General features: G+C 37.3%; 2 protein-coding genes across 2 annotated transcripts in view; both read left to right on the forward strand.

Moving 5' to 3' along the window:
• The window catches only part of LOC142342575 (glycogen phosphorylase, muscle form-like), a 246,640-nt gene that overhangs the window by 82,915 nt on the left and 135,761 nt on the right, over window positions 1-27,964 (forward strand). The window lies entirely within an intron of this gene.
• On the forward strand, window positions 1,291-27,720 carry LOC142342572 (uncharacterized). The gene is made up of 5 exons (XM_075393945.1): window positions 1,291-1,983; window positions 2,942-3,465; window positions 22,082-22,264; window positions 25,430-26,220; window positions 27,120-27,720. Exons 1-5 carry the CDS (start codon window positions 1,776-1,778, stop codon window positions 27,394-27,396), a joined length of 1,983 nt encoding a protein of 660 aa, XP_075250060.1. The 5' UTR covers window positions 1,291-1,775; the 3' UTR covers window positions 27,397-27,720.

Raw genomic sequence — 27,964 nt, forward strand, 5'->3', positions numbered from 1 at the left:
TTAAGAGCAAAAATAGTTGGGTCACCGTGTTGGTAACGAATATGTTAGCATGAAGTCTGAAATATCCTTCAATGCTTAATATCTTGCCTAAATATTATGCCAAATTACTGTTCCAGAGAGTCCCAGCTTACCAACGTAGTTTTAAACTATAAATAATAGCTTGTGAATTTTTATCACTTCCCAAAATATTTGAAGAATTAAGTTTTAAAAAGATATTCGTTTTCAAATAGTGTTGGTAAAATTGCAGTGAATTTTCGAATGATGCCTGCCTATTTACAATATCTGATGTGCTCACTATTCAGAAATTAACAAATTCTGAAACAAAAAATTGAGGATTTAAATTTTCCACATTTGAATCAAAGTTTTTTTTTCTCATATCAATTAGAAAACTTTTGTTTATCTCGTAAAAATAGGTAAAAGTTTGTTTATTATGCTTTCTCTGCAAAAATTAGCTATTATTTAATTCGAGGTAAACACAGTAAAAATGATTTTTTTAAAAAAGTTTTCGTACTTCACTATGTAGAAGGAATATCATCAATGGTATCAAAAAATGTCTCGGAAATATTTCAAAACATTGGTTGTAGTGTTCCTTACGATTGAACTATTTAAAGATACAATACATTTTACTGTGGATACTCCCCATGTGAAAAAGCAAAAAATGTAAATTTTTGCAAATTTTTTTTAAACCGTTTCTTAAATAACATTTTTTGTATACTGTCTACCTACCTCCAGGTTTTGTTCAGCTCAGTGTTCAACAATTGGTGATCACTGTTTACCAGGTAGAGATTGCAAAAAGTATGCAACTTTAAAATTTTTGATGAAAATTCTCAACTTTTATTTTCGCAGAAAAATTGATAAACCTCCATCTAAGGTGTAACAGAGATGCTGTTAAACTGGTGGTTGCCAGAATGTTTTTGGGCTAAAGTGTCGGGAAATACCACCCACAAACCCTCTAGCTACCGGTTCAGTGCATATGTTTTACCATTTTGATTCTTCAATTTACTTAGAACATAAATCAGTACGCAACTCGTGTCAGGACGTTTGTGTTCTGATATATACTTAGTAGTCTATACTAAACTCGAATGACGTCGTTTGAAGCCAGCCCCTTTGTGAGCGCATTGCCGAAAATTATCGAGGCGGCCCATTGATGAAGTCTGTATGTGTGTGTGCATGTGCTTGTGTATTGGGCGGTGGATTCTTTTTTAATGTTTGTGGAATATTTTAAACATCTGTAGTGACACTTTGCTAATATATATTGACGTAGTATTTTAATTTGCTCTTTATTAAATTTTAACTGATGCAATATTTTAGATGCGCGTTGGTTATTTCCCAATAGTATTGTCGTAACTGATAGTTGTAAAAAAGCCAGTTAGTTCAATTCTCTATCAGACAACACTGCTTCAGCACTGCCGAAATTTTACTTTAGATACAAGTATTCAAATGGAGCACTACTATACATAACGCTTTAAAATTTCGGAAAATACTTAACTTCGCGTGAAAGGAGAAGACGGTACAGTGAAGCGATTTGGACCAAATACATCGGCGAATGCAAAATCGTAGTGGCATGCCTGGTTCTTGCAAGACGCACATCATGAGAAAATATATCTATTGAAACTGCGAACCATTTTCGATCTCATCGTCATATTAACTTTTTTAAAAGCGAACTCTCATATTTTGAGAATTGAAATTGTATCCGTTTTTGGTACGATAAACCTACTTTTTACAAAACATTACGACGCGTCTGAATATAACGTCTGAACATTACGTCATCTGAAATGTTGCAACGGAAGCGCGAAGCTCTTCTTTTATTGGCGAAGGACCTCGAACAGTGTATGCGGGAGCGTGATCAACTTCGAGCTCTTGTGAAGAAGTTTGTGTCCACGTGTGAGTGCTCGGCAGGAAGTCGGATTGCAGCAGAGACGAAGGAGTTCCACTTCGCATCCAATGGCGATGGGAATGGCGAAGCGTGCGAAATATTCTCAGGTATGTTTTAGAACATATAGTCAGCCCCATAAAGTTGCAACGTAGGCGAAAGTTCGAAAAACTCCCAACATGCAAATGAACAACGAAGTACTGATCTCTGTATGTTTTAAATGTGAACTTTGACCTTTGAGACGTTCGATAGCGTTGCAACTTTATGGGACTGACTATACATGACAGAACTGTAAGCAAAAAATAAACACCAGCGTTAGAAAAAATAGGGTTGACCACACGAGATTTATGTTTTGTTATGTTCTCTCCACGCATTAATTCATATTTTGCCTGTACAATGTCTGAGTCTAAAAGGTGCGTCTAGCATTTCTCAAAAAGTGCTACAGAAAACCATGACAAAAGGTCGTATTTTGAAACGTAACTTAGAATCCTTGTGATGTAAGCAGTGATATCATTTCCTCGAACAATTTTCCTTTGAAAGTACTTTAAGTTTTAAGTAATTTGTTCAAAAATGTACTTTCTTAATTTATTAGGTTGTCCTTCTTCAGAAAAACAATGCTAACCAGCCTTAGAGATTTCGGATTTAAATATTGCTAAAAAGTAAGTAGGAGTACCATGTCAAGACTGCTCCAAGATTTTTTGGATCTTTTCTGTTTGTGCCCCCGGCTTAGTGGATGCATATTATTAGCACCCCACCCCCACACCCCAGAAACACGTACCATAATATTACATAATGATCTACTATGTGTAAAACATTATGATCTATATGTAAAAACACGTGCTCTGTAACTGGGGGTGCATAACTTACTGGGGTGGGGAGGGTGGGAGGGTTTGTACAAACGGAAAAGATCGTCGGGTTTATAATCCTTATATCACAGCCAATGATAAGGCAAAGTTGATAGTCCTAAATCATGTCGAATTAACCTTACTTTGCCTTAATCGATAAAAATAATTGGTTTCGTTTCATGATTAGAATCTGTTGGTTCTCATTTTTTTAAAAAAATTTCAGGCATGAGTCGTGAACACGAACAAGAGATTCGTAGACAGAAAAGCATCATAACTGAATTGATAAAACAGAAGCGAGAGTTATCTGAAGAAATCAAACAGCTACAGGGCAAAAATATGGAGGCTCATGAAGATATCAAACTACTTCGAGAAACGGTTGCTAGGCAACGGGTCGGTTCTTCAAGTGGCACTACCTCTAGTTTCTCCCAACAAAATACCAGCTTTAGTGTAAACGATATCAGCAATACACAGGGACGATTAGAAATTCTAATCTCTGAGTTAGAATCGGTCAAGTTACGTAATGATGAACTTGAACAGGAATTATTCGCATTTCGTGAACAGAATAGAGAAGAGATGAACGAAAAAGAGTTTTACGTGAGTCGGAGTGAAAGGTTGAATCAGGAACTGAATCATATCCTGGGAGGGGATAAGGAAAAGGCTATTGTAGACATAGACGCTTTGGCTCTCGAGAACAACCATCTGAAAAGTCAGCTTGCGCAACTAAAGTGCGAGAAAGACATTCTTCAGGTTTGTTTTTGTTTACTTTATTAATTGCTCTCGAACGAAGTTTGAGCTAGCTAATTGTTATTAACGTGTGTGTCTTTTTAATTGCTCTCGAACGAAGTTCGAACCAATTGTTTAAACGTGTGTGTCTTTTTAATTGCTCTCGAACGAAGTTCGTGGCAATTATTGTAAATGTGCTTTTTATGCAAATTTATCGCTTTACCGTTTTGGCGCTTTTCTTCTGGAACATTCCTTGACTTCTCAAGTGACTTTTTCACGCTTTCATTCTTCATTTTTGAGTGATCTCTATTGCTCTCACTCCGAAGTAAAGCTTGATAAAATCGATTGCAGCATATTAACAAGAAGGGCATGATAGCCGGATGGGCAGTGCTTCTGATGAGGGAGTGGAAGGCCAATGGTTCGAATCCTGGCGTGGGCAACTATTTTTGCTCCTGTGATGTCCCTTAAAATTTCGTTCATTATAAACCTTTTTGAACATGTTATATTTATATAGAACTTTCTTAATGTAAACAAACAAGCCTCACCTCAATTGTTTGCTAATATTACTCTAACTGTTGGAACTAATAATTGTACCACACGGAGCTATTGTTATTCTACAAATCAGTAACAGATTATTAATTGAGTAAATCGTTTTTGAACTTACTAGTTTGAAAATAAGTTGTCAGCCCATCATCCGTTGAATCGACCGCTCCAAGCTAAAATCTAAAGAGAACAATTACAGTGCATGCACATACAAAATCAATCGAGTTAAAAATATTGTTAAAATATCATGCAATAACATTCAATAAACGTGCGAAGAAACCTTTTGAATTCACCGCACACCACATGGTGACAGGAAGGACGACAACAACAGCTCCTGGATCAACTTCTGGACAGCAGCTCCTGAAAAACGGCAGCATCTGGAATTCTAATCAGCGCCTAGAGGAACTACCCTACTACCTAACCAACAAGCAAGAAAACGAAAGGCACAGCATTCACAGTTCAGTTTCGAGAAGCAGTTCTCCAAGGGTTCGTTAAAAGCACATTGTTTCTGCTGTAAATTTTAAATGTTTTAAATTTGATGAAACTCTCAATTACTTTAGATTGCTATCAATTATTTGAAATCATTTTAAAATGTAGTCATTTATGACTGGGGCGAGAAAATTGATAGATTGATTTGAGATCTTAAATTATCCTATAACATCATTATCTCATAAAATCATCAATTTGATCTAGAAAAGAGCAGAAAATCGACTGCAGCTTCGAGAAAAGTCTTTGAGTCTTAAGTTCCAATAGTAACTTAAAAAAAATACATTATTCAGTTTGAGATGAAGTAACCTAGAGACGAATAGTTCAGAGCTTGAAATCAAAGTACAATTTAGATATGGCGCATCCTAATATAACACTTAAACCATTCGGAGGCAGTGAAAAAGAAAATTTTAAAGAATTTGAGAGATTACTAAGAGGAGTCATAGCTGTGACAGGAATTCCGAATGCTCAGCAAGCAAACTTTCTAGCTGTCCACATTAATAATGATGCGCTTAGATTTTTTGATACCTCATTAGATGATGCAACTAGAGCAGACTTTGAACTTAGTCTTACAGCGCTGAGAAACCATTTTTGTAATCCTAATCTACACGAACTTCATAAAATAAAACTCGAAAGCGTCAGATTTGATCCAAAAAAAAGTTTCGCCAGAAAATTTCCTAGTAGTATTAAGGGGAATGGCAATTCAAGCATATCCAGACCCAGTAGCAGCTCCAGTAACTCCAGCAGACTGAGCACTGCCGGCTGCAGATGAAGCCGCAAGGATAGCAGCTGCAAATGCAGCGAACGCCCAAAATTTACTATTTGCTCAGACTGAAAGAGCAAATTACATTAAGCGTTACTTCACAAAAAGTATGCCAGGATGGTTGAGAGCGAAATTGCTTGAACAACCTGAAAACAGTACAGTCGACGACTTGTGTCTGGTAGCGCGTAAACAGTTAACAATACAGAACCTTTGCAAAACAGATGACTACGCTGAAGGTGCATTCAGTGAAATGAGTCAAACAGTAACTGAAAATTTGGTAGATGCTCTTACAAAGTTAACGCAGACACAACTCACAATGGAGAATAAAATTAATGAGCTGTCCAAACAATTTGTTGAACGAACGCAACAGAACAGCCAGCAGTCAACTTCAACCCAAAATAATAACTATCGAGGAAATAGTAGAGGTCGAGGTTGGCGTGGAAGAGGTAACTTTCGCGGTAATAACAGTTATCGAGGTAGAAACAATTACCGAGGCTATAGCAGAGGTCGTGAGAACCCAAATTTTGCATACCAAAGTTTCCCACAGAATACGCAAAGCGTTCCAGCAGAAGTTGTCCAGCAACCTCAAACACAAGACCAAGTAACAGTCCAAGTGTCATCACCTGTACCTCAAGATCATATTGAGACTACTCAGTATGCAAACGTCTTCTGTTATAAGTGCGGTTACCCAAATCATTTGGCTAACCAATGCGCATTAGGTAATAGAGGAAGAGGTAGAGGTGGAAGTTTTCCATTTCAGAGAGCCCCAAAAAACTAAATAAGCCACAAGTTTCACAAAAGTCCAATCTGCATGAAGCTCAATATAAAAATCAAAAATCACTGCATGTAAATAACTTTGAAACAGATAGCGATCAGACTTCTGAACAATCGGAATCTGAAGCTAGCACAGATTCAGAAAATGAATTCTGTGCAGCAATACCCTTAGAAGGTGACTTTTTGTCCTATGTTCATGTAAATTTTGATAAAAAAGTAAAAAGAAAAGCATTAGTTGATACAGGTGCTTGTGCTAACGCAATTCCACAGATACTCTTGGATGAGTTACAAAAATTGAACGCTAAAATTGAGTTTAGAGAGCCAGCGTTTAGAAATGTTAAATTAGCATCAGGAAAACCAGTACCAGTTACACAATCTATCAGAATAAATTTTTATATCGCAAATCATGAGTTCACAGACGATTTTATGGTTTTGCCAACCATGAATTCAGTCATAATTGGCAATCCATTCATCAAGAAAAATTCTATTTGGATAAAAAAAAAAGTAAAAAGAAAAGCATTAGTTGATACAGGTGCTTGTGCTAACGCAATTCCACAGATACTCTTGGATGAGTTACAAAAATTGAACTTTCTAAAAAAGTAAAAAGAAAAGCATTAGTTGATACAGGTGCTTGTGCTAACGCAATTCCACAGATACTCTTGGATGAGTTACAAAAATTGAACGCTAAAATTGAGTTTAGAGAGCCAGCGTTTAGAAATGTTAAATTAGCATCAGGAAAACCAGTACCAGTTACACAATCTATCAGAATAAAATTTTTTATCGCAAATCATGAGTTCACAGACGATTTTATGGTTTTGCCAACCATGAATTCAGTCATAATTGGCAATCCATTCTTCAAGAAAAATTCTATTTGTATTTGCCCGTCTAACAATTTGCTTAAACTACCAGACATGACTGTTCAGTTAAATGAAATTCGACCAAAAAATCAAAAACCAATGATGCTGAAAAAACTGAAAAAAATTCCACTTTTTCTGAGCAAAAAACATGTAATTCCTCCATATTCACATCAAATATTAGAATGTTCACTCAGTGAAAACTCCGAAAGTTTTAAGGAATGTAGTTGAGTAGTACTTCCTAACCAAGAGTTTGAGAATTCAGCAGAAGTAGCCATGACTTCATCCTTGAGCACGATTGATGAAAAGGGTAAAGTTTTGGTTTCAGCAGTGAATATAACAGATCATTACATTCATGTCAAAGCAAATACTCATGTAGCTTATTTTGAAATTTTGAGCGAGGCCCAAGCGAGTCGCCTTATCAACATCGATCCGCAATTAATCGCCTTAGCAAAAATGCGAGACCTAAACGATCTCGAAAATGGCATTAATCAGCTTGTACAAATGGAATGTAAAAAGGATGGTCAAAAACCATTACCTGAATATGAAAAGTTTTGGTTTCCGACCCCGGAAACTTGTCAATATCCTGAGTCATTGCCACCACTTCAACGTGACATCTACGAGCAGATCAAACAGTTCAAAAATCTTGAGAAAATTGACCCCAAAATTGATAAATGTCATCGGCAAACATTCCTACAAAAGTTCAAATGGGACAATTCAATATTGACAGATAGTCAAAGGTCAGAAGTTAAGGAACTCTTAGTGGAATTTTCCGACATATTTGCCAAACATAGATTTGATGTGGGTTATAATACCGAATTAAAGATTAAACTAACACCTGAACACGATCTTCCTGTTTATGTTCAAAGTCCAATAACACCAATACATTTGCGAGATGAGTTGATTGTTGAATTAGGCTCAACGCACTATTACAATTTGATCACTACACTTCCACATTCCAAATATAGCAGCCCCGTGTTTGCACAGCGCAAATCATCCGGACGTTTGAGAATATTGATTGATCTAAGGCGTATCAATCATCTGCTAAGAAATGACTATATAAATAGTAACTTTCCAATCTCAAACATGAGTGATGCCTCAAATCATTTTGCCGGAAAGAAATTTCTAAACAAACTTGATTGTTCTCAAGCGTACCATTGTGTACAAATGGCTGATGATCTTTCGATCCAGTTGTTGGCATTTAATTTTGCATCACGCACCTATGCTTATAAATGCCTAGCGCAAGGATTGAGTAAGTCCGTGACAGGATTTAGTTCCTTTATAAGGCACTATTTAGACCAATGCTTAGCTGCTAATTTTTGCACACAGTATATGGACGATATTGGAAGTGGCGTAGAAACCTTTGAAGAGTTTATTCCAAATCTGCGACAGATTTTTGAATGTGTTAGAAAATCAGGACTTCAACTCTCACCAGGCAAATGTGAATTTGGTGTCCAAAAAATAACGTTTTTGGGAAAAGTCATTACTCCAGCAGGCATTCAGCCAGAGCACGAAAGAATAAAAAAATTCTTGAACAAACTGACGATGCCAAGAACCGTTAAACAAATGAAGCGACTTGTTGGATTTTTACAGTTTTGGAGAGACTTTATTCCCAACTTGAGCGAAAAACTCTTACCTTTTTATAAGCTTTTGAGAAAAAATGTTGAACATTATATCACAGAAGAACAAGAAAAAGCATTGGAAATTTTGATGGAGGACCTGCAAAAAGCAACTGACTTAACTCTTAGATTAGCAAAACCAGGACTTCAGTATGTTTTACTTTGTGACGCTAGTTACTACGGCGCAGGCTTTGTTCTGATGATAGAAGATTATGTCAAAGATCAGAAAAACAAAGAAAGGAAAACTTATGCACCAGTAGCATTCGGCACAAAGCTTTTCAACGAGGCCCAACTGAAGTATTCAATTTATTACAAAGAATTTCTCGGACTATACTTCGCTCTAGAACACTTTTCACACTTTATTTGGGGTACAGAAAAACCTGTGATTGTCTTAACCGATAATAAGAGTCTAACATCATTTTTTCAGTCAAAAGCAATACCACCTTTGCTGTGGAATTTCTTAGACCGTCTACTTTCATTTAATCTCGTAATTGCACACATTCCAGGCAAAGCAAACTATGCTGCAGATTTTTTGTCACGTGTTCAGACGGATCCTGATCAAGTAATTGAACTGAAATTATCAGACCGCATGCCAGTTCAAGAAATTGAGGTCGAAACTGTAGCAAAAACGCCTGATGTTGCATTAAGTTCATTGGAAAATTTTGACAGTCTATTTAGTTCCAAAGTTCAGAACCAAATAAACGAGAGTATAATAGATCAACTTAAACGAACAGGTGTAGCGGAAAACATTTTAGCTCAAATAAGAGAACAAACAAATAAATCAAGTGATGATGACATCTCAGGCTATGTCAGGTTAATCTACAACACAAGTGAAACAAATGCTATACTCATGCACGATTACAGAGATTACCTGAGCGATCTTTCAGAGAAACTTGAGCCACTTGAGTGATTTTGGAAGTAAGTCTATGCACGTTTGGTTACCACTTTATAGAGTAGAGAGAGTTTTAACAAATTCAAACTACATTATTCGAAAAGTAGGAACCAATTTCACTCAGTGCATACACAGAATAAGACTGAGGTCGTACGAACCGCACGAACCTCCAGAGGATTTGCCAAACGTTGACCCAGAACGATTTGTTCCAGATCCTGTTTTAGGAAAGTATAGGCAAGAACCTGAATTATTTGATGAAGAGATCCCAAAACTCCTGGAGCACACGTTTATGACGGATGTACCAGAACAGCAAGAGCAAGAAGAACAGCAAAATTTATCAGTTACAACGTCATTCAGCTACGATATACCTCCTGCTCCAGCTGTACCAGTAGCACCACCAGCAATAGTGCCACTTCAGGAACCGGCACCTCTTGTACTCAATCCAGAACCTCCAGACCCAGTTCAGGAACAATTTTTTCCCGAGCCAATCGACCTACATGACCAACCAGAAATCCCAGACGTTGATGTTCACGGTTTTGGAAATAATAATGAAGAAATGATAGTCTTCAACGCTGCAGAAGCAGACAATCAGGTGCCTATTCCACCAGTTAATCAAGAGGATGATAACCCATTCGCTGATTTCCCTGAACCATTTCAAGAGCCAATGACTCCAAGGAGAGGGACTAGAGAAAACCCTAGAGTAAATCAACCAATGCCCGAAATTCAAAGAAATCAACAAAGAGTTAGTGATTCGGAAACTCCAGAAACTCCGTTACCCCCTTCTAGACTACAAAAACGTGTAAGATTTCCTCCAGATGCCGATACGCAACCACAATCAGTAGTTAGACCGAAAAGAAAGGGCTATACTTCGATTGAAGTACCAATGCTTGATGGCAGATTCGTGCTTCCTCACGCAACTTTTACTCGACAAGAAAAACACGACGCAATCACAACATCAAGTAGAGATTCAACTCGCCGATTAGCATATCAGCAAGGACCATCAAGAGCAACAAAACATGATATTAAGCGAAGTGAAGAAAAAAAGAAAGCAAGTGAATCGCCAACTACGAGCACTTCAGTCCAAGAAAGAGAGACTAGATTTACAAAATCACCAAAGGAACCATCCCCTTTGTTACAATTAGTACCAGGCTCAAAGCGCAGAGCAGAGCAAGACTAAACAAAGTAAAGGCAGTAAAAACAAATCAGGTGACATGAAATCAATTGAACCTAATTTCAATTTGCTCTAAACTACAAGTGACATTGAAAAGTCAAAAAATTCAATAGTACAAGCAGTTTCAATGGATTCACCTCTTGCAAATCTTGAGAAATTGAACATCGTAGTACCACCGAGCACTGTACTAGCAGAAACCTTGACCAAAGGCTCGCTTATTTCAATTCACGACAAAAAAGAGCAGAGATTTGTTTACAACTTGGTTTCAAAAAAATTTAAGCTCGACAGACCGTCATATTCATGTCTCAAGACTTGCTTAACAGAGCTCAAAAAACAAATTTTAGACCAAAATATTGAGTAACTAGCTTTCCCCCAACTAGAATGTTCACCAGAGGGATTAGAATGGCCGCAAGTCTGTAAGATTATTGTTGAGACATTCAAAAACTCTAAAATAAACATCTATTTACATGTCCAAAAACATTGAATAACACAACTAAACTCTAGTTACCTGCGAGGAGTTAGTTGAACCATCCTACTGTCTTTCACTACCGGTGTATTTTTCATTAGAACGTCAGTGTCCCTAGTTTGACAACGAAAACAAAAACAAGAGTACTTTATTTGCAATTCAAGTTTGCAAGCAAGAAAAAAACCTTTGGGAAAATAATAACAGAAAAGGTTTTTCAGTCCTCCCTGATTCATTTTACTCTTGTTGCTTCTGACAAACTAATAAATACCCTAAATTATGTTTCTACTCAAACTTAGAAGAAAAATTAGTTAAATTTTTGCAAATTTCTCAAAAATCACGATTTTTGACCAAATTTTTCTATGTGAAAAAATAATTTTTAGACCCTAAAGGGGGGGTTGGCACGCTCACAGTAACAATACCAATCGATTTAGGCCACTCTCGTTCAGTGGTTTTGACCTTTTTTTTCGAAGTGCTGGCGTACGGCGGAAACCCGTTTTCTGCAAAAATTTAGGCAAAAATCTTTCACAAGTTCTTTCTAACACTCTTTTCTGGCCTTGCAGACTCATCATTGATAGGCAAAAACGTTTTTGGCAACAATACATTATCAATTTAATGCACAATACATAGATAAACACGAAAAAATGAGATTCAATCCTGAGATCGTGACCTGAATATGCAGTTTGTGAGATATTTCATGAGTTTTAAATGAGTTCTAGTCCTTACTGAGTCTTAGTTTCTTTTCGCAACGAGGACCAATTTCCCCGTTAACGAAAGAAGCGTCGAATTCCGCTTCATTACTGACATAAAAAAATCATTTTTAACTCTTGAAATCGTACAAAAAAATAATAAAATTTTTTGTACCTAAGAGACGGTATTTCAGTAAGGGGATTACAATGATACCCCGAATTTCCATCCACAGTCTGGTGTTCCATGTAAAGAAGCAGGGCTGAACCTCGGTTCTGCGAAGTTTCAGAGCAGTAATACCGAACCCAGCAACACTCTGACTCATTTTCATAACGGAATTAAACGCAAATATCAATCTGCAGCAGATAAGCTAGTCCCAGATACTAAAAGAACAGAGGCATTGCGTGAATTGGAGCATTGAAAATCACTAGACGAGAAAAAGCAGTATAGATTTTTTACCCAGTGATCTCCGACAGCGTCAGAAGAATTTCTGTTCTTGACAATTTCGAAGATAGACGGCACATAGCTCAGTTGCTCTTTACAAAGCGAAAAGAAAGCAGGTTCCAACATTTTGTTGCCGCAAGCAACACGCAGACGCTGACAGGTGGAATTTTTTCCTTTTCCGACTAGAAAAACAACCGTCAAAAATTAGATCGGAATTCAGGACAGATAATCTAAATATCGAATGAAATTCCAATTGATCAATTAAACTGATTTTTTTGCCTGTAAGCAGGTAATAAACACTAGAGAACAAGCATTGTCCGTACTGTTGAGAAACTGATTTGGGTGCCAGGAGTCCCGAGTAAGCATAAATCAGTTACACTTTCGCTCAAAGGTTCTTTCGGACAACTGATTTTAAGCATTTCGCAAAGATGTTTCTGCACGACGAACTTAAGACCTTGAACAAAAAATCGATCGTTCACATGCTTCGTTGCAAAACAATGAGGACAACAGCGAAGAAACCTGTCAAAAAAATTGTAATTAGTTTAGCTTCATTAGAGCCGCAAATTTTCAACGATCATATATAAAACTACTTACTCCTCTACAACACGATTAATTCCACTCAAGAATTTTGGCATTCCAAAACCCGCTTTTGTTAACGCAGTTACAAGAGCACTAGCTTTCCGAATATGTTTACCGCTTTTGCTATAGTGCGCTTTAGACATGAACTCATCTAAATCTTCGAGTGATGGAACTATTCCTTTTGAGCAATGAGTTAGAGACTCATTCTTCAGAGCAAACTTTTGAAAGCGTTTTCTGTAGAGCTCTCTTTCCTCACAGTCTTTAAATTCTGAATACCGAGGAAAATCGTCGTTTTTAATAAAATTTACGATAGCTGAGAATAGAACTCTTTCCATATTAAGCTGAAAAACAGACCGCAAATTAATTAAAGCAAACATAATAAATTAAGGAACACAGACACCTTATTCCTATTTGACGCAGCAGGCAACACGCCCGCTGAATTCCGCATTTATCCTTATTAGACGCAGCGCAGCAGGCAAAACGCCCGCTGAATTCCGCATTTATTCTTATTTGACGCAAAAGATACCACGTGCGCAACAACATTTCTTGGTTAGAATCTAGTTAAGGCACAGAATTAATTAACTAGATTCGTGTAAGGATTAATTTAACACATCAACTTTCAATTAACAAATTTTCCCATTTAAATAAAGTCAAATCCAAATTTCTTTCTCAATTACAACAAGTTAAAGTAAACCGCTGAACAGTAAGACAGCACTAGCCCAGCTAGTACTTTATTTGCAATTCAAGTTTGCAAGCAAGAAAAAAACCTTTGGAAAAATAATAACAGAAAACGTTTTTCAGTCCTCCCTGATGCATTTTACTCTTGTTGCTTCTGACAAACTAATAAATAGCCTAAATTATGTTTCTACTCAAACTTAGAAGAAAAATTAGTTAAATTTTTGCAAATTTCTCAAAAATCACGATTTTTGACCAAATTTTTCTATGTGAAAAAATGATTTTTAGACCCTAAAGGGGGGGTTGGCACGCTTACAGTAACAATACCAATCGATTTAGACCACTCTCGTTCAGTGGTTTTGACCTTTTTTTTCGAAGTGCTGGCGTACGGCGGAAACCCGTTTTCTGCAAAAATTTAGGCAAAAATCTTTCACAAGTTCTTTCTAACACTCTTTTCTGGCCTTGCAGACTCATCATTGATAGGCAAAAACGTTTTTGGCAACAATACATTATCAATTTAATGCACAATACATAGATAAACACGAAAAAATGAGATTCAATCCTGAGATCGTGACCTGAATATGCAGTTTGTGAGATATTTCATGAGTTTTAAATGAGTTCTAGTCCTTACTGAGTCTTAGTTTCTTTTCGCAACGAGGACCAATTTCCCCGTTAACGAAAGAAGCTTCGAATTCCGCTTCATTACTGACATAAAAAAATCATTTTTAACTCTTGAAATCGTACAAGAAAATAATAAAATTTTTTGTACCTAAGAGACGGTATTTCAGTAAGGGGATTACAATGATACCCCGAATTTCCATCCACAGTCTGGTGTTCCATGTAAAGAAGCAGGGCTGAACCTCGGTTCTGCGAAGTTTCAGAGCAGTAATACCGAACCCAGCAACACTCTGACTCATTTTCATAACGGAAATAAACGCAAATATCAATCTGCAGCGGATAAGCTAGTCCCAGATTCTAAAAGAACAGAGGCATTGCGTGAATTGGAGGATTGAAAATCACTAGACGAGAAAAAGCAGTATAGATTTTTTACCCAGTGATCTCCGACAGCGTCAGAAGAATTTCTGTTCTTGACAATTTCGAAGATAGACGGCACGTAGCTCAGTTGCTCTTTACAAAGCGAAAAGAAAGCAGGTTCCAACATTTTGTTGCCGCAAGCAACACGCAGACGCTGACAGGTGGAATTTTTTCCTTTTCCGACTAGAAAAACAACCGTCAAAAATTAGGTCGGAATTCAGGACAGATAATCTAAATATCGAATGAAATTCCAATTGATCAATTAACCTGATTTTTTTGCCTGTAAGCAGGTAATAAACACTAGAGAACAAGCATTGTCCGTACTGTTGAGAAACTGATTTGGGTGCCAGGAGTCCCGAGTAAGCATAAATCAGTTACACTTTCGCTCAAAGGTTCTTTCGGAAAACTGATTTTAAGCATTTCGCAAAGATGTTTCTGCACGACGAACTTAAGACCTTGAACAAAAAATCGATCGTTCACATGCTTCGTTGCAAAACAATGAGGACAACAGCGAAGAAACCTGTCAAAAAAATTGTAATTAGTTTAGCTTCATTAGAGCCGCAAATTTTCAACGATCATATATAAAACTACTTACTCCTCTACAACACGATTAATTCCACTCAAGAATTTTGGCATTCCAAAACCCGCTTTTGTTAACGCAGTTACAAGAGCACTAGCTTTCCGAATATGTTTACCGCTTTTGCTATAGTGCGCTTTAGACATGAACTCATCTAAATCTTCGAGTGATGGAACTATTCCTTTTGAGCAATGAGTTAGAGACTCTTTCTTCAGAGCAAACTTTTGAAAGCGTTTTCTGTAGAGCTCTCTTTCCTCACAATCTTTAAATTCTGAATACCGAGGAAAATAGTCGTTTTTAATAAAATTTACGATAGCTGAGAATAGAACTCTTTCCATATTAAGCTGAAAAACAGACCGCAAATTAATTAAAGCAAACATAATAAATTAAGGAACACAGACACCTTATTCTTATTTGACGCAGCAGGCAACACGCCCGCTGAATTCCGCATTTATCCTTATTAGACGCAGCGCAGCAGGCAAAACGCCCGCTGAATTCCGCATTTATCCTTATTTGACGCAAAAGATACCACGTGCGCAACAACATTTCTTGGTTAGAATCTAGTTAAGGCACAGAATTAATTAACTAGATTCGTGTAAGGATTAATTTAACACATCAACTTTCAATTAACAAAATTTCCCGTTTAAATAAAGTCAAATCCAAATTTCTTTCTCAATTACAACAAGTTAAAGTAAACCGCTGAACAGTAAGACAGCACTAGCCCAGCTAAAACCTTAAGTACAAAAATTTGGTTAATTAATCAATGTCTAAACTGTTAAGTCAACTACAAGTCAATTAGCACAGTGCTTCAAACATCTACTAATTCGAAATCTTCAGGTACTGGTACATCTATTTCGCTTTCCAAATAGTGCCTCAATTTATAAAGGGTGTACCAAAAGCAGCTTACTGTCCACTGGCAGCAACAAATTGCCGTCATGGCAAGAAAAACAATTGCAACCCAGTTAACTCCATTGTTATCTGGTGATGGGCAAACAGAGGGAGATGTTGAACTCCAAATCTGAATTCCGTCAAGCAGAACGTAGCTGCCATTTGCACAGCAAAAGATAGTGTGTTCCCGCCATTTAACATCAGTACAGGTCATGACAGCCGATACAAGGGTGATAGCAAGAACAAATTTGAACATTTTTCAACTGAAATCAATTTTAAAGTCAATTCTCATTTCACAAAACGGTTCACCTCATTCAGTTAAACAACTATGAACTCAATCACTCTACTCACAAAAAGACAGGAAGTTAAATTTTATCTGAAATAGGAAAGATTGAAGTTAATTGTGCAAACTACAAAGTTAAGTGTTTAGATGAGGCTTGTTGTCTTATTCATCCTACTCACAACCATCCACCTATCATACTCGGAAGACTACCATCAGGAATTTGATGATGTTCTTCGCAAGGGAATCATGTTCAATGAAGAATCTAGAATTCTACTTGCCGAAAAGTTTATCCCAATCCAGTTTCTAGTTCCTTTTCCGAAGTACAACTTTAGTATGAAAACAGAGCTCACTGAATTACTTAAGAACCTTAACAACAAGTGGAAACTTCCATCAACATCATGCCCTCTGGAATTCTCGACAAGTTTTAAGACCAACACCTCCAGTTACAATGTTGATTGGATCCTGAACAAGATACAGAAGGAAGTGTTAAAATCAAAATCAAACATTGACATGCTAAGAAACGAAACTGCTACGTTTCTACAAAACGATAAAGAAGTAATGCAGACAAGACAAAGAAGAGGTGCACATGTGGGAGCTCTAGCTATGGCAGGGATTGGACTGTTTGGATCAGGTTTAATGATGGGAGGATCAGCAGGTTGTGGGTTAACAGGAATTTCCGGATCATGTCAAGACCAAGCAAAAACAAATGCTGCAAATATTGAGCATTTAAGCACAATTACAACCACTATTGTTGACTATGTAGCCAAAATGCAAACAACTAATGACGAAAAATTTTTTGTTGTCAGTAATAAATTCGCAGAAATTGAAGAAGCCCAGCAGCAAATGACAGAAACGCAAAATAACAACTGGAAAATCATTGAAGAACAATTTCAAGCAATTAACACCAATTTTCCCGTGCTTCGAGATTGTACCCAAATGCCTTTTTTCCAACCAGCAACTTAATTTCAATTTTGACACCACCGCCTCATTACTCTCGCTTCTATATTCTGATGTGAAAAGCTACAGGTCCGCAGTTTACACCTATAGAATGAACATCCTAAACGCTATTCCGACATTGTTGCAGCAACATCTTCCAATGTTCCTTGTACCAAAGCCGTCACTCTCAGCTATTTTGAAATCTGTAGCAAGCGAGTTGGTAACAACTGGTAGCAGACTTTCGTTGGCTATTCCTCCAAATTCGGACTTGCTCTCATATTATGACGCTAAACTTCTGAGAGATGTTCTAACGGTACAAGAAGGGTTAATTTTAACCCTCGCTATACCTCTAGCTTCTCGTCAGACTGTTTTTTCGACGTATAGTGCCAAAGTAGTCCCAATGCCCCAAACGGAACCCCGCATGGCTGTAAGATGGGTTGTTGAAAACCCATATCTAGCAATTTCGGAGGACCAGATGGAATCAATGACTCTATCCCAGCATCAATTCGACAGTTGTCTTGGCTCATCTAGGTATAGAATTTGTCAAGAGCCGCTCGCGTCTCAATCGAATCATCCTTTATGCCTTGCAACTTTGTTCTTAAGCTCGTCTCTGAAGGCTGCAGAGACTTGTGATACGGAAGTGTTCTATCTTCCAACTCAAGTTCAAGCAGAAAACCTTGGGTATGGTATCTGGCTGATAACATCAGCTTCAGATGCATACGAGATGAGAGAGTATAGTCTAGAATCAAAGCACAAGTCCTGGAACCGTTTAATTGCAGGATGTAAGATCTGCATAATAACGGTGGAATGTGACTTGCAAGTTTTCATCGGCGACAATATAAAGATACGATCGGACTTGGAAGCGTGCGACAAAGTTCCTGCAAAAATTATTGATGTTCAGTTACCGGACCCACTAGAGCACTTGATGCAGGCAGTACCTGATGTGGAAGACCTTCCTTATTTCGAGTCTCGAGTAGTAGCCGGAGTCGATCTCCTCAGAAAAGTGAGAGCTGAGCTAATAAGAAGTCCCAAAGTAAAAACAAGTCAAGATCTGATTGAAATTGCGAAACCATTTACTGTTGATAACATTGACATGCTAAGAAACGAAACTGCTACGTTTCTACAAAACGATAAAGAAGTAATGCAGACAAGACAAAGAAGAGGTGCACATGTGGGAGCTCTAGCTATGGCAGGGATTGGACTGTTTGCATCAGGTTTAATGATGGGAGGATCAGCAGGTTGTGGGTTAACAGGAATTTCCGGATCATGTCAAGACCAAGCAAAAACAAATGCTGCAAATATTGAGCATTTAAGCACAATTACAACCACTATTGTTGACTATGTAGCCAGAATGCAAACAACTAATGACGAAAAATTTTTTGTTGTCAGTAATAAATTCGCAGAAATTGAAGAAGCCCAGCAGCAAATGACAGAAACGCAAAATAACAACTGGAAAATCATTGAAGAACAATTTCAAGCAATTAACACCAATTTTCCCGTGCTTCGAGATTGTACCCAAATGCTTTTTTCCAACCAGCAACTTAATTTCAATTTTGACACCACCGCCTCATTACTCTCGCTTCTATATTCTGATGTGAAAAGCTACAGGTCCGCAGTTTACACCTATAGAATGAACATCCTAAACGCTATTCCGACATTGTTGCAGCAACATCTTCCAATGTCCCTTGTACCAAAGCCGTCACTCTCAGCTTTTTTGAAATCTGTAGCAAGCGAGTTGGTAACAACTGGTAGCAGACTTTCGTTGGCTATTCCTCCAAATTCGGACTTGCTCTCATATTATGACGCTAAACTTCTGAGAGATGTTCTAACGGTACGAGAAGGGTTAATTTTAACCCTCGCTATACCTCTAGCTTCTCGTCAGACTGTTTTTTCGACGTATAGTGCCAAAGTAGTCCCAATGCCCCAAACGGAACCCCGCATGGCTGTAAGATGGGTTGTTGAAAACCCATATCTAGCAATTTCGGAGGACCAGATGGAATCAATGACTCTATCCCAGCATCAATTCGACAGTTGTCTTGGCTCATCTAGGTATAGAATTTGTCAAGAGCCGCTCGCGTCTCAATCGAATCATCCTTCATGCCTTGCAACTTTGTTCTTAAGCTCGTCTCTGAAGGCTGCAGAGACTTGTGATACGGAAGTGTTCTATCTTCCAACTCAAGTTCAAGCAGAAAACCTTGGGTATGGTATCTGGCTGATAACATCAGCTTCAGATGCATACGAGATGAGAGAGTATAGTCTAGAATCAAAGCACAAGTCCTGGAACCGTTTAATTGCAGGATGTAAGATCTGCATAATAACGGTGGAATGTGACTTGCAAGTTTTCATCGGCGACAATATAAAGATACGATCGGACTTGGAAGCGTGCGACAAAGTTCCTGCAAAAATTATTGATGTTCAGTTACCGGACCCACTAGAGCACTTGATGCAGGCAGTACCTGATGTGGAAGACCTTCCTTATTTCGAGTCTCGAGTAGTAGCCGGAGTCGATCTCCTCAGAAAAGTGAGAGCTGAGCTAATAAGAAGTCTCAAAGTAAAAACAAGTCAAGATCTGATTGAAATTGCGAAACCATTTACTGTTGATATGACCTTACTAAAACCAACTCTGAAAAGTCAACTGAATGAATATGTTCCGATCAAGTTATCATTATCACTGACAATCATTGTCTTCTTTCTGAATTTGTTGTTACACATCTTGTTCATTTGGGCATATCAGAAGTTCACTTTTATTCGTAAACATATGCCAAAATTTCTGAGAAAGAATGACTACATTCCCATACAAGTCAAACCAATAATAGTGATTGATAGTGACGCTAATGACAATGTCTTTGATGCCATTTCGCAAAAATTCTGTGCTACCCACCAATTTTATCAATTTGATGGAGAGAAATTGACTCTCTTAGAACCTGAAAAAACTAAGGACAACCTGAGGAAAACACCTTCTCATAGTAAACAATCAGTCACATCACTCAAGTCTGCTAGATCTTTGAATCAATCAAAACCAATTGTTGACATCCAACTGGACACTAGAGCCTGATTGATGAAATAAGTTTGTAAAAATAATGATGTTCTACTTCTTGTGCTGAACCCAACTTGTCGATCCAGACGATGTACAATGACGTCATAACATACTGACGAGACAACTTAAACCCAACTTATCCTACGGTTCGCCAACGAGTACTTCCAAATTCATATTTATTTGCTCTACGTGTATCTGCATCACCAAGAGTCTTTTGATGACTCATCACTGGACTGGAACTATTGTGGCCGAACAGATAAAACTCAAATTTTAAAAGACATCAATTAATGATGGACTCCAATTATTTGTGAGCCCGGAAGTTCTTGAAAGGACGGGAGTGTGATGTCCCTTAAAATTTCGTTCATTATAAACCTTTTTGAACATGTTATATTTATATAGAACTTTCTTAATGTAAACAAACAAGCCTCACCTCAATTGTTTGCTAAAATTACTCTTACTGTTGGAACTAATAATTGTACCACACGGAGCTATTGTTATTCTACAATTCAGTAACAGATTATTAATTGAGTAAATCGTTTTTGAACTTACTAGTTTGAAAATAAGTTGTCAGCCCATCATCCGTTGAATCGACCGCTCCAAGCTAAAATCTTAAGAGAACAATTACAGTGCATGCACATACAAAATCAATCGAGTTAAAAATATTGGTAAAATATCATGCAATAACATTCAATAAACGTGCGAAGGAACCTTTTGAAATCACCGCACACCACAGCTCCCATAAAGAAAAATTTATCTAAGCTACAGCCCATGAATTAAATTGCATCGACTGTCGTTCGAGAGCAATTCTTCCGACATTAGTCGGTTTATATTTATGTAAAATTTTAGTTTGGCCCTTTTGCGCATTTGTCTTAGAACATTCTTTGACTTCTTGGTTTTTATGCACCCATAAAATATTTTTAAGCTACGTCCCTTATTAATTGCTCTTGAATGCAGTTCATAGCAATTATTGTAAACGTGTGTGTGTCTTTTTTTATGCAAATCTTTCGCTTGACAATTTTGCGCTTTTCTTCTAGAACATTTTTTGACTTCTCAAGTGACTTTTTCACGCTTTCGTTCATCATTTTTGAGTGATCTCTAGTGCTCCGAAGTTGCTAATATAAAACCGGTTGCGGCGTAGGAGAATTAACTGACTTGTAGCGCAGTGGTTAGTGAAGGTGACCCTGGATCGAGAGGTTAGGGGTTCGAATCCCGGTGGGGTCAAAGATTTTTGCACCCATAAAGAAAAATTGATCTAGGCTAGAGCCCCTGACGAATTAAATTGCTTCGCCTGTCGTCCAAGAGCAATTCTTCCGACATTTGTCGGTTTATGTTATATTAAATTGCTCCGACTGTCGTTCGAGAGAAATTCATCCGACATTAGTCGGTTTATGTTTATTTGAGACTGTTTTTTCGGTGAATCATTTGTCCAGCAGAAATTTGTATTTTTACCACATATGTGTTTTTTTATCACATCTGTTTCTTCGCAGTGTCAATGACTGTGCTCAAGGAAACGGAATTTGCGGCCACGAAGAGACCGAGGGGTACGCAACCCGTACGCACGCCATAGATAATTACGGGAGTACAACTGATTAATTTCACCATTTCTCACATTTGTACTTCAATTTATACCAATCAGATTAATTGGCCAATCTTATTAAAGCATTCGGCTCTAATTCTCATTTTTTCCTCATTCGGCTCTGTGATCGTTCGGCTATATTTCCTAGCTCCTTATTTTATGCCCAATTTACATTTGGTTGTTCGGGTCTTCCCATTAGACCCCCCCCCCCCCCCCCCATGAAATTATAGCCCTCTATTATAGGATATTTACTATTATGGGGGTATAGGTTATATGACCACTAAGCTGTAATCCTAGCTCTGTAATCGGACTACAATATTTGATGTTATTGAAAGACCATCACTAGCTAGTGTTGTAGGCACATTATGTGAAGTTGAAGCAAGTGAATGTGAAACCCAAGCCCAACCCGAAGAGGAGTGACAAGTCCATCTTTCAGAAGGTGTCGCAGAAGACTGCCTCTATCTCCATTTCATCATCTCACAACTCAGGTGCTGTTGCAGTTGCAAAGGACAATCAATGCAGATTTTTATCCACTAAAGAGGTATACATGCATTAATATTATTTGTATTAACGACAATTTGTTGTTAGTAAATTCCAATTTCAAAGTTGTTATTAGTAGTTCAATTTCAAAGTATAGAGAAGTGAAAAGTAACTAAACTAAAGAGGAATACATAGATTCATATATTGAATCTTGAAACATTGTCACCAAAAAGAGCATTCGTGCTCACAAAATGAACAGTCTGAGATGTGGGAAATAATAAAAAGGACAGCTGGGTGCACTGCAGACTAAAAGCTTAATGCAGTGCTGCTGCGATTACGCAGAAACAAAATTATTATTAATAGTTGCCTCAGCTTCTCAGCCGGCTATTATAGCGCTCCTAAATTTTACAATTCAAAGAAATTGAATTGTATTGGGGCGCTGTCTTTTTTTTAAGATCTGTTCAAACATTTTTATGATTTTTGAAGTTAAATTGGAGCAGTTGTTTTGGTCACGCCGAAACAGGAAATGGTGCGAAAAAGCGAGTGGTTTTGCGGCGTGAAATTTTTCCGCTCTAATTTTAAAGTAGAGTGAGAAAAAGGTGTTTGAACAAAAATTCGGTTTCTCGTTATTGGTTACATGCGGCAATTTCACTCTGATTTTACTGTTTTTTTTTTTCGATTTTTTGGACCGGATTTTTTTCTAAATGGTATTTTCAATCCATTTACAGCTCATTCTAGGCCTAATTTTTTGTTTGAATTAAATTTTCATTTCTCGCTAGTGTCTTTTTTGTTCACATGCGGCATTTTGACATTGATTTTCTGTTTTTTCTTATTTTTTTAAAAATGGTTTTCTCAATTCATTCATAGTCCATTCCAGGTCTAGTTTTTCTGTTTATTCAATGAAAATTCTTTGAATTGTCCGTCAGGACGTCCTGCTATGTTTTTTTTTACTTCGTCGAATGAAAATTTTTCGCTTGACCTCATTTTGCCGCCTTTTCGACATTTTGCGTGAAATATTTTTGACTTCTCTAGGCTAGTTTCACTCTTCTCTCATTCTGCTAAAAGTGTTTTTAGACAGCAGTTGATCAGCGAAGCCATTCAAAGTGAACAGAGTCATTATCAAAAAACGAAATTAGAAATAGAAACGGGTTAAACCCATAAAGCCCGATTTTAGATGCCCGTTACTCGAACTTTGTTCTTAGTTACCATAGTTACCAGTTCTAATGCTGATTGGTATTGATACTAGCCCCTGTGTGGTCTCATAACGAAACAGGAGCGTGTTCAGCTCCAAAATGACATCAAAATAGTTCGCACTTTGTTTGTACAAAAATCAATTTTTCACTAGTTCTATTCTTTCAATCCTAATCTTGGTTATGGGAATCAACGGCGGCTATTTTCCGGCAATCTGCCGGGTATGTTTATATTATTGTCACAGGATGTGTCAAAGATGGCAGCTTTTGACTGCTTCTCGAGAAAAGGGAATAACAATCGATAGCTTTAAATTTTAGTTAATTTTTTATTAATACTGTGTAGTTTACCTTTAAACATTATCCTGCATAGATATCATTTAAACGTGTCGTTCTTGATTTTTGTTGTTTCCCCTCTGTAGAAAATTTATTGATAGTTGTTCACCAGAGAGCTTGTACGAGCAGTGAAGAATGTTTGATAGAGGTCTGGTGTCTTCTCGATTAGAGCTTTTTGTCACCAAATAAGTTTCTCAATCTAAATGCCAAGGCCCAGCATTTTGTATATCAGTGTTCAAAACTGACATTTTTTTCATGTGAGAAGCAAGGTAAAAGAATTATTTTATTTCGCCCCTTTTAACTTTATCAGTGTTATTGGTGCATTTATATCAGTGTTTTTGGGTTTCACTTGAAGGTAATTGCATATCTTTTTCATTAAACCTCGAAATGAAAGCTGACTCCAATTCGCATAATAAACAAAAGTGCAAAAATATTTTTGAAAAAAAGATAGCCCCATAACATCTGACGTCTTTATATTTTTAAAATCCACGCTGAGACCAGTACTGGCCATGCAATCACGTAGTGTAATGCGTAGTGCATAATTGAGCAACAGAATGTTTTAATATAACAAAAATAAAGTATGCTTTCTGGATAAATATTTACTTAAATTAGCGAAAGGCCCGCAAAGGTTAAATTGCAGAACACTTTCTTTGAGAAAGCATGTCATAATCTGAGTAAATAAAGACTAAATCAGGTCTGTATTTTTGCCAAATTTGGTACAATATTGTCTAAAAAGCGTATTTGGTCCAAAAGGCCAATTTTTTGAAAAAATATTCTAAAGTAAAAGTCAAAAAAGTTCAGCAAACCCTTATGTTTAAAAGTAAACAGAACAACACTATCGTTAACAATTTGAACATATCTTAGCTAAATTAATGAAAAATTGAGTGAAAATTGTGTAAAATGTGATTAAAAACAACGGAAGTCATTCGAATTTTCACAAAATTTTAAGACCTCGATAATTGCTGGGGAAAAGGAAATTCAAATGATCTTTTAACTATTTATTCTACGCATTACGGGTTTTCTAATATTGCCACTCACGATTCTTACGATGAATATATCGATCGGCCAAAATGGACTGAACAGAAATCCAGTTGAGCAGCATATAGCCCCCCCCCGCACCCCATTACGGTGGGTTTGGAACGAATAGTTTTTTTATCTCGACTAAAGTTTTCAGCTCTTCGGTTTCTGTGCATGATCACTTTTTCGTACAGCTATTTTCTGACAATATTTCATTGTATAATTGTTTCCGTAGTAAGACGAAACAAGAAAGGAAAAAATTACTTCCCTTTTTGTCGCCATTCTAAAAAATATCTACCTGCAAAACGCTACAGCTTTAAGTCGCCTTTTTATTGTTTCCAATAGATACAGTGGTTGTCCGAGCGTTTTGTTTGACAGTATTTGGTCATTTGTTTATTTCGGAATTGATTTAGCAAGAGTGAATGTTCAGCTGTTATCAAGATTGCTGTCCAGTATTCAATTAAACAGTTTTACCATTATTAATAACAATTGAGGAAAAGATGTGCCTAAGATAATCTTTCGGACATGGCAAAAGTTACCTGAAGACGTGACATTACGTCACAGTTACGTAATGTCGTTAAAACTGTGATGACGTCACAGTTTAACCACAAGCCATTTTTCCTCTTAACACTGAAGTTGATAAGCTTGAAACATTATCGATAACAATGAAAAAGTATCATTTTTAGGTTCAGAACTACTTGATGGGATCTCCTGGAAAGGCTTTCCCAGTTACCTCCAAAACAGTCGAGGAGCTGCACACGTTGGCACTGTCACTCACGGAGACTATTGAAGAGAAGAACCTCTCCTTATCCCACCAGAAAAGTACAAACAAAGCACTAGGGGTGCGTGTTTCAGAATTGGAAAACAAATTGAAATCAGTGGAGAACTCCACTATTAAAATCTGTTCCGAAAGGTTAAAATTATCTGCTCAAAAACAAGGCGATGAGTTTGCATTCTTCACTTCCAGTTTTGATGAAAGTATAAGTGACGATTTAAAACCCGAAGATCAAGGTTCGAAGTTACTCTACTCGGAAATTCCTGCAAAGAAAATTGTGTCTTTCGACAAAAGCGCTGGTGCGGTTGACTTTTTAAGTGACCAAACTGAAACGTCGCATTCTAACTTCCACAACTCGGAAACGAAAACTCATGGAATGAGTTATGTAACAAACTGTGAAATCACGGCTAACGGTCATATAGCGGAAAATGCGGTAGAAAACGCAGATGACGTCTTGGTTGATGACGCAACCATTGATGACGTAACAATTGATGACGCAACTACTAATGACGTCACAATAGAGGACAGTGAATTAGAGAAGTGTCTTTCTGATTGGGCCAAGCAAACTAACGTTGAAAGCCAATCAAGTTCGCCAACTGAAAACGATGTGCCAAATTTGGACAAATTACTGATGCCGGAAGGTGGAGTGCCTGGAGAGTTACCAGATACTGTTAATGAAGTCACAAACTTGGAGTGTTTTGAGTAAGTAATCTCTTTTCGGATCTATTATGTCCCCCCTAGCTCAGTGGGCTTATATCTTTTTACCCCCCCCCCCCCCCCCCAGGCGCACGTACTATTTTTTTACATAGTAACATGCTATATAACAACATATAATTTTTAACTGGGGGCGTAAAAAACACTGGGGGGGGGGGGGGGGGCAAAACAGAATAGATCCCTCTTTTCTTTTCAAACTGTACATGTTTAAGTTCAAGATCTGTACAAGGTAAGCTTTAAAGACAGTTATGATTATTATGGCTAAAATTTGTATTTTACCGGGTGGGGGGGGGGGGGGGGGTCCTGAGCTGGTTCTCAAAAGAGATCGAGGAGCAAAACTTTTGTTTCGAGACTCGTTTTTTGTCAAAAAACATCACATCACAATTTTATTTAGAGAGGAGTTAATGATGGTTTAAAATCATTAGATATACAGGGGCAAAGTTACGAATCTCTGGAAGCTGGATTATTTTTCGACGTAATAATAGGTAATTATTTGTAGCATTTCATATTTGAAAACTTATTCAAGCAGACAAAATTAATTTATGCGGAACGGCTTGTATTCTCCTAATTTGTTATTAAGTTTGCTCGTTGACCTCATGGCCATTCTCGGAGACTGACCCCCCCCCCCCCTTCAGTGTGAAAAAATTGTTTTAAGTCTTGTCTGGACAAAAGAAGCGTATTTTTGCAACTGATGTGTTTCATGTAGCCTATTTAGACATGAGACTATTCATAACAATTTCAATGCCCGTTTATAAAGGTGTAAGAATGTTAACAACAGTGGGAAAAGAATTCAAAGTCTTGTTTTATTATTAAAATTGTTTTTATTAAATTATTTTTAATCTTATAATTTTTCATTACTCAAATGAACCCATGCTTAACTGTTTCAGAGTAGTCAGTCATAACAACACTGCTCTTAACAATAACTTGGTTGAGAACCAAAACTACATCAACTGTTCTTCCTACTTTGACGACTTGGAATCGGCGTCTAGGAATCGCAAAGGATTCTTCGCCAAATCGAGATCCTTGAGGTCAGATGACAAGGAAACTACTGCCAGTGAATTGGACGATGATCCAGTGTTCAACAAATTCTTCTCAAGTATTGACTCACAGTTGTCTAATGAACTCACACCAGAAGTCGAACTTGATCAGATTAATTTGAATTAAAGATTAGTGTAGTATGACTAACAGGAACGCATAATTAAGAAGAAATATGAAGACAATAGAATAATTATGTCCAAAGTTCAACTGATTTTTGCTTTCAACCCCCTCCCCTAAGTAAATAGGCCTGTAAGTCGAGCGGTGAGGCTAAATTTTCTCAAATGGCATGGAAGTGGCCTTGTGCTAAAACGAAATAATATTTTGTCATCAAAATGTTGAAGTTGTCAATGAATATATTTGCTATGTAAATTTATAATTGTGCAATTTTGGTATCTGTGTGTATATTTTGGTTAGTTCTGTACGCAATTGCAATTTACAAATCACATTTTATTTACTTAAACAGAAACTGAATAGATAAAAATGCGGAGATTTAGATGATAGCAGTACCAAGATACTCCGTGACCATAATCGTTTCAATTCTGATTTTCTACAAGAAAGAAATTATCCTATAATAATAGCAACAAGGCTCGCCTAGTACTGTGCATTGCACAAAACTTTCCGATATTAACCGTGAATAAGTCATAGCACGATAAGCTCAGACGGTACAACAAACAGCGGATTTCAAAAATGGCTT

Source organism: Convolutriloba macropyga, chromosome 7 (genome assembly GCF_964194025.1).
Source record: "Convolutriloba macropyga chromosome 7, txConMacr16.3, whole genome shotgun sequence".
NCBI classification, from domain to species: Eukaryota; Metazoa; Xenacoelomorpha; order Acoela; family Convolutidae; genus Convolutriloba; species Convolutriloba macropyga.

Excerpts from the sequence above, each read along its gene's own strand:
- LOC142342572 (XM_075393945.1), top strand. The coding sequence starts at position 1,776 with ATGTTGCAACGGAAGCGCGAAGCTCTTCTTTTATTGGCGAAGGACCTC. Across the intron at positions 1,984-2,941 it reads AGCGTGCGAAATATTCTCAG|GCATGAGTCGTGAACACGAA; the intron begins GTATGTTTTAGA and ends AAAAAATTTCAG. Across the intron at positions 22,265-25,429 it reads GATTTTTATCCACTAAAGAG|GTTCAGAACTACTTGATGGG; the intron begins GTATACATGCAT and ends TATCATTTTTAG.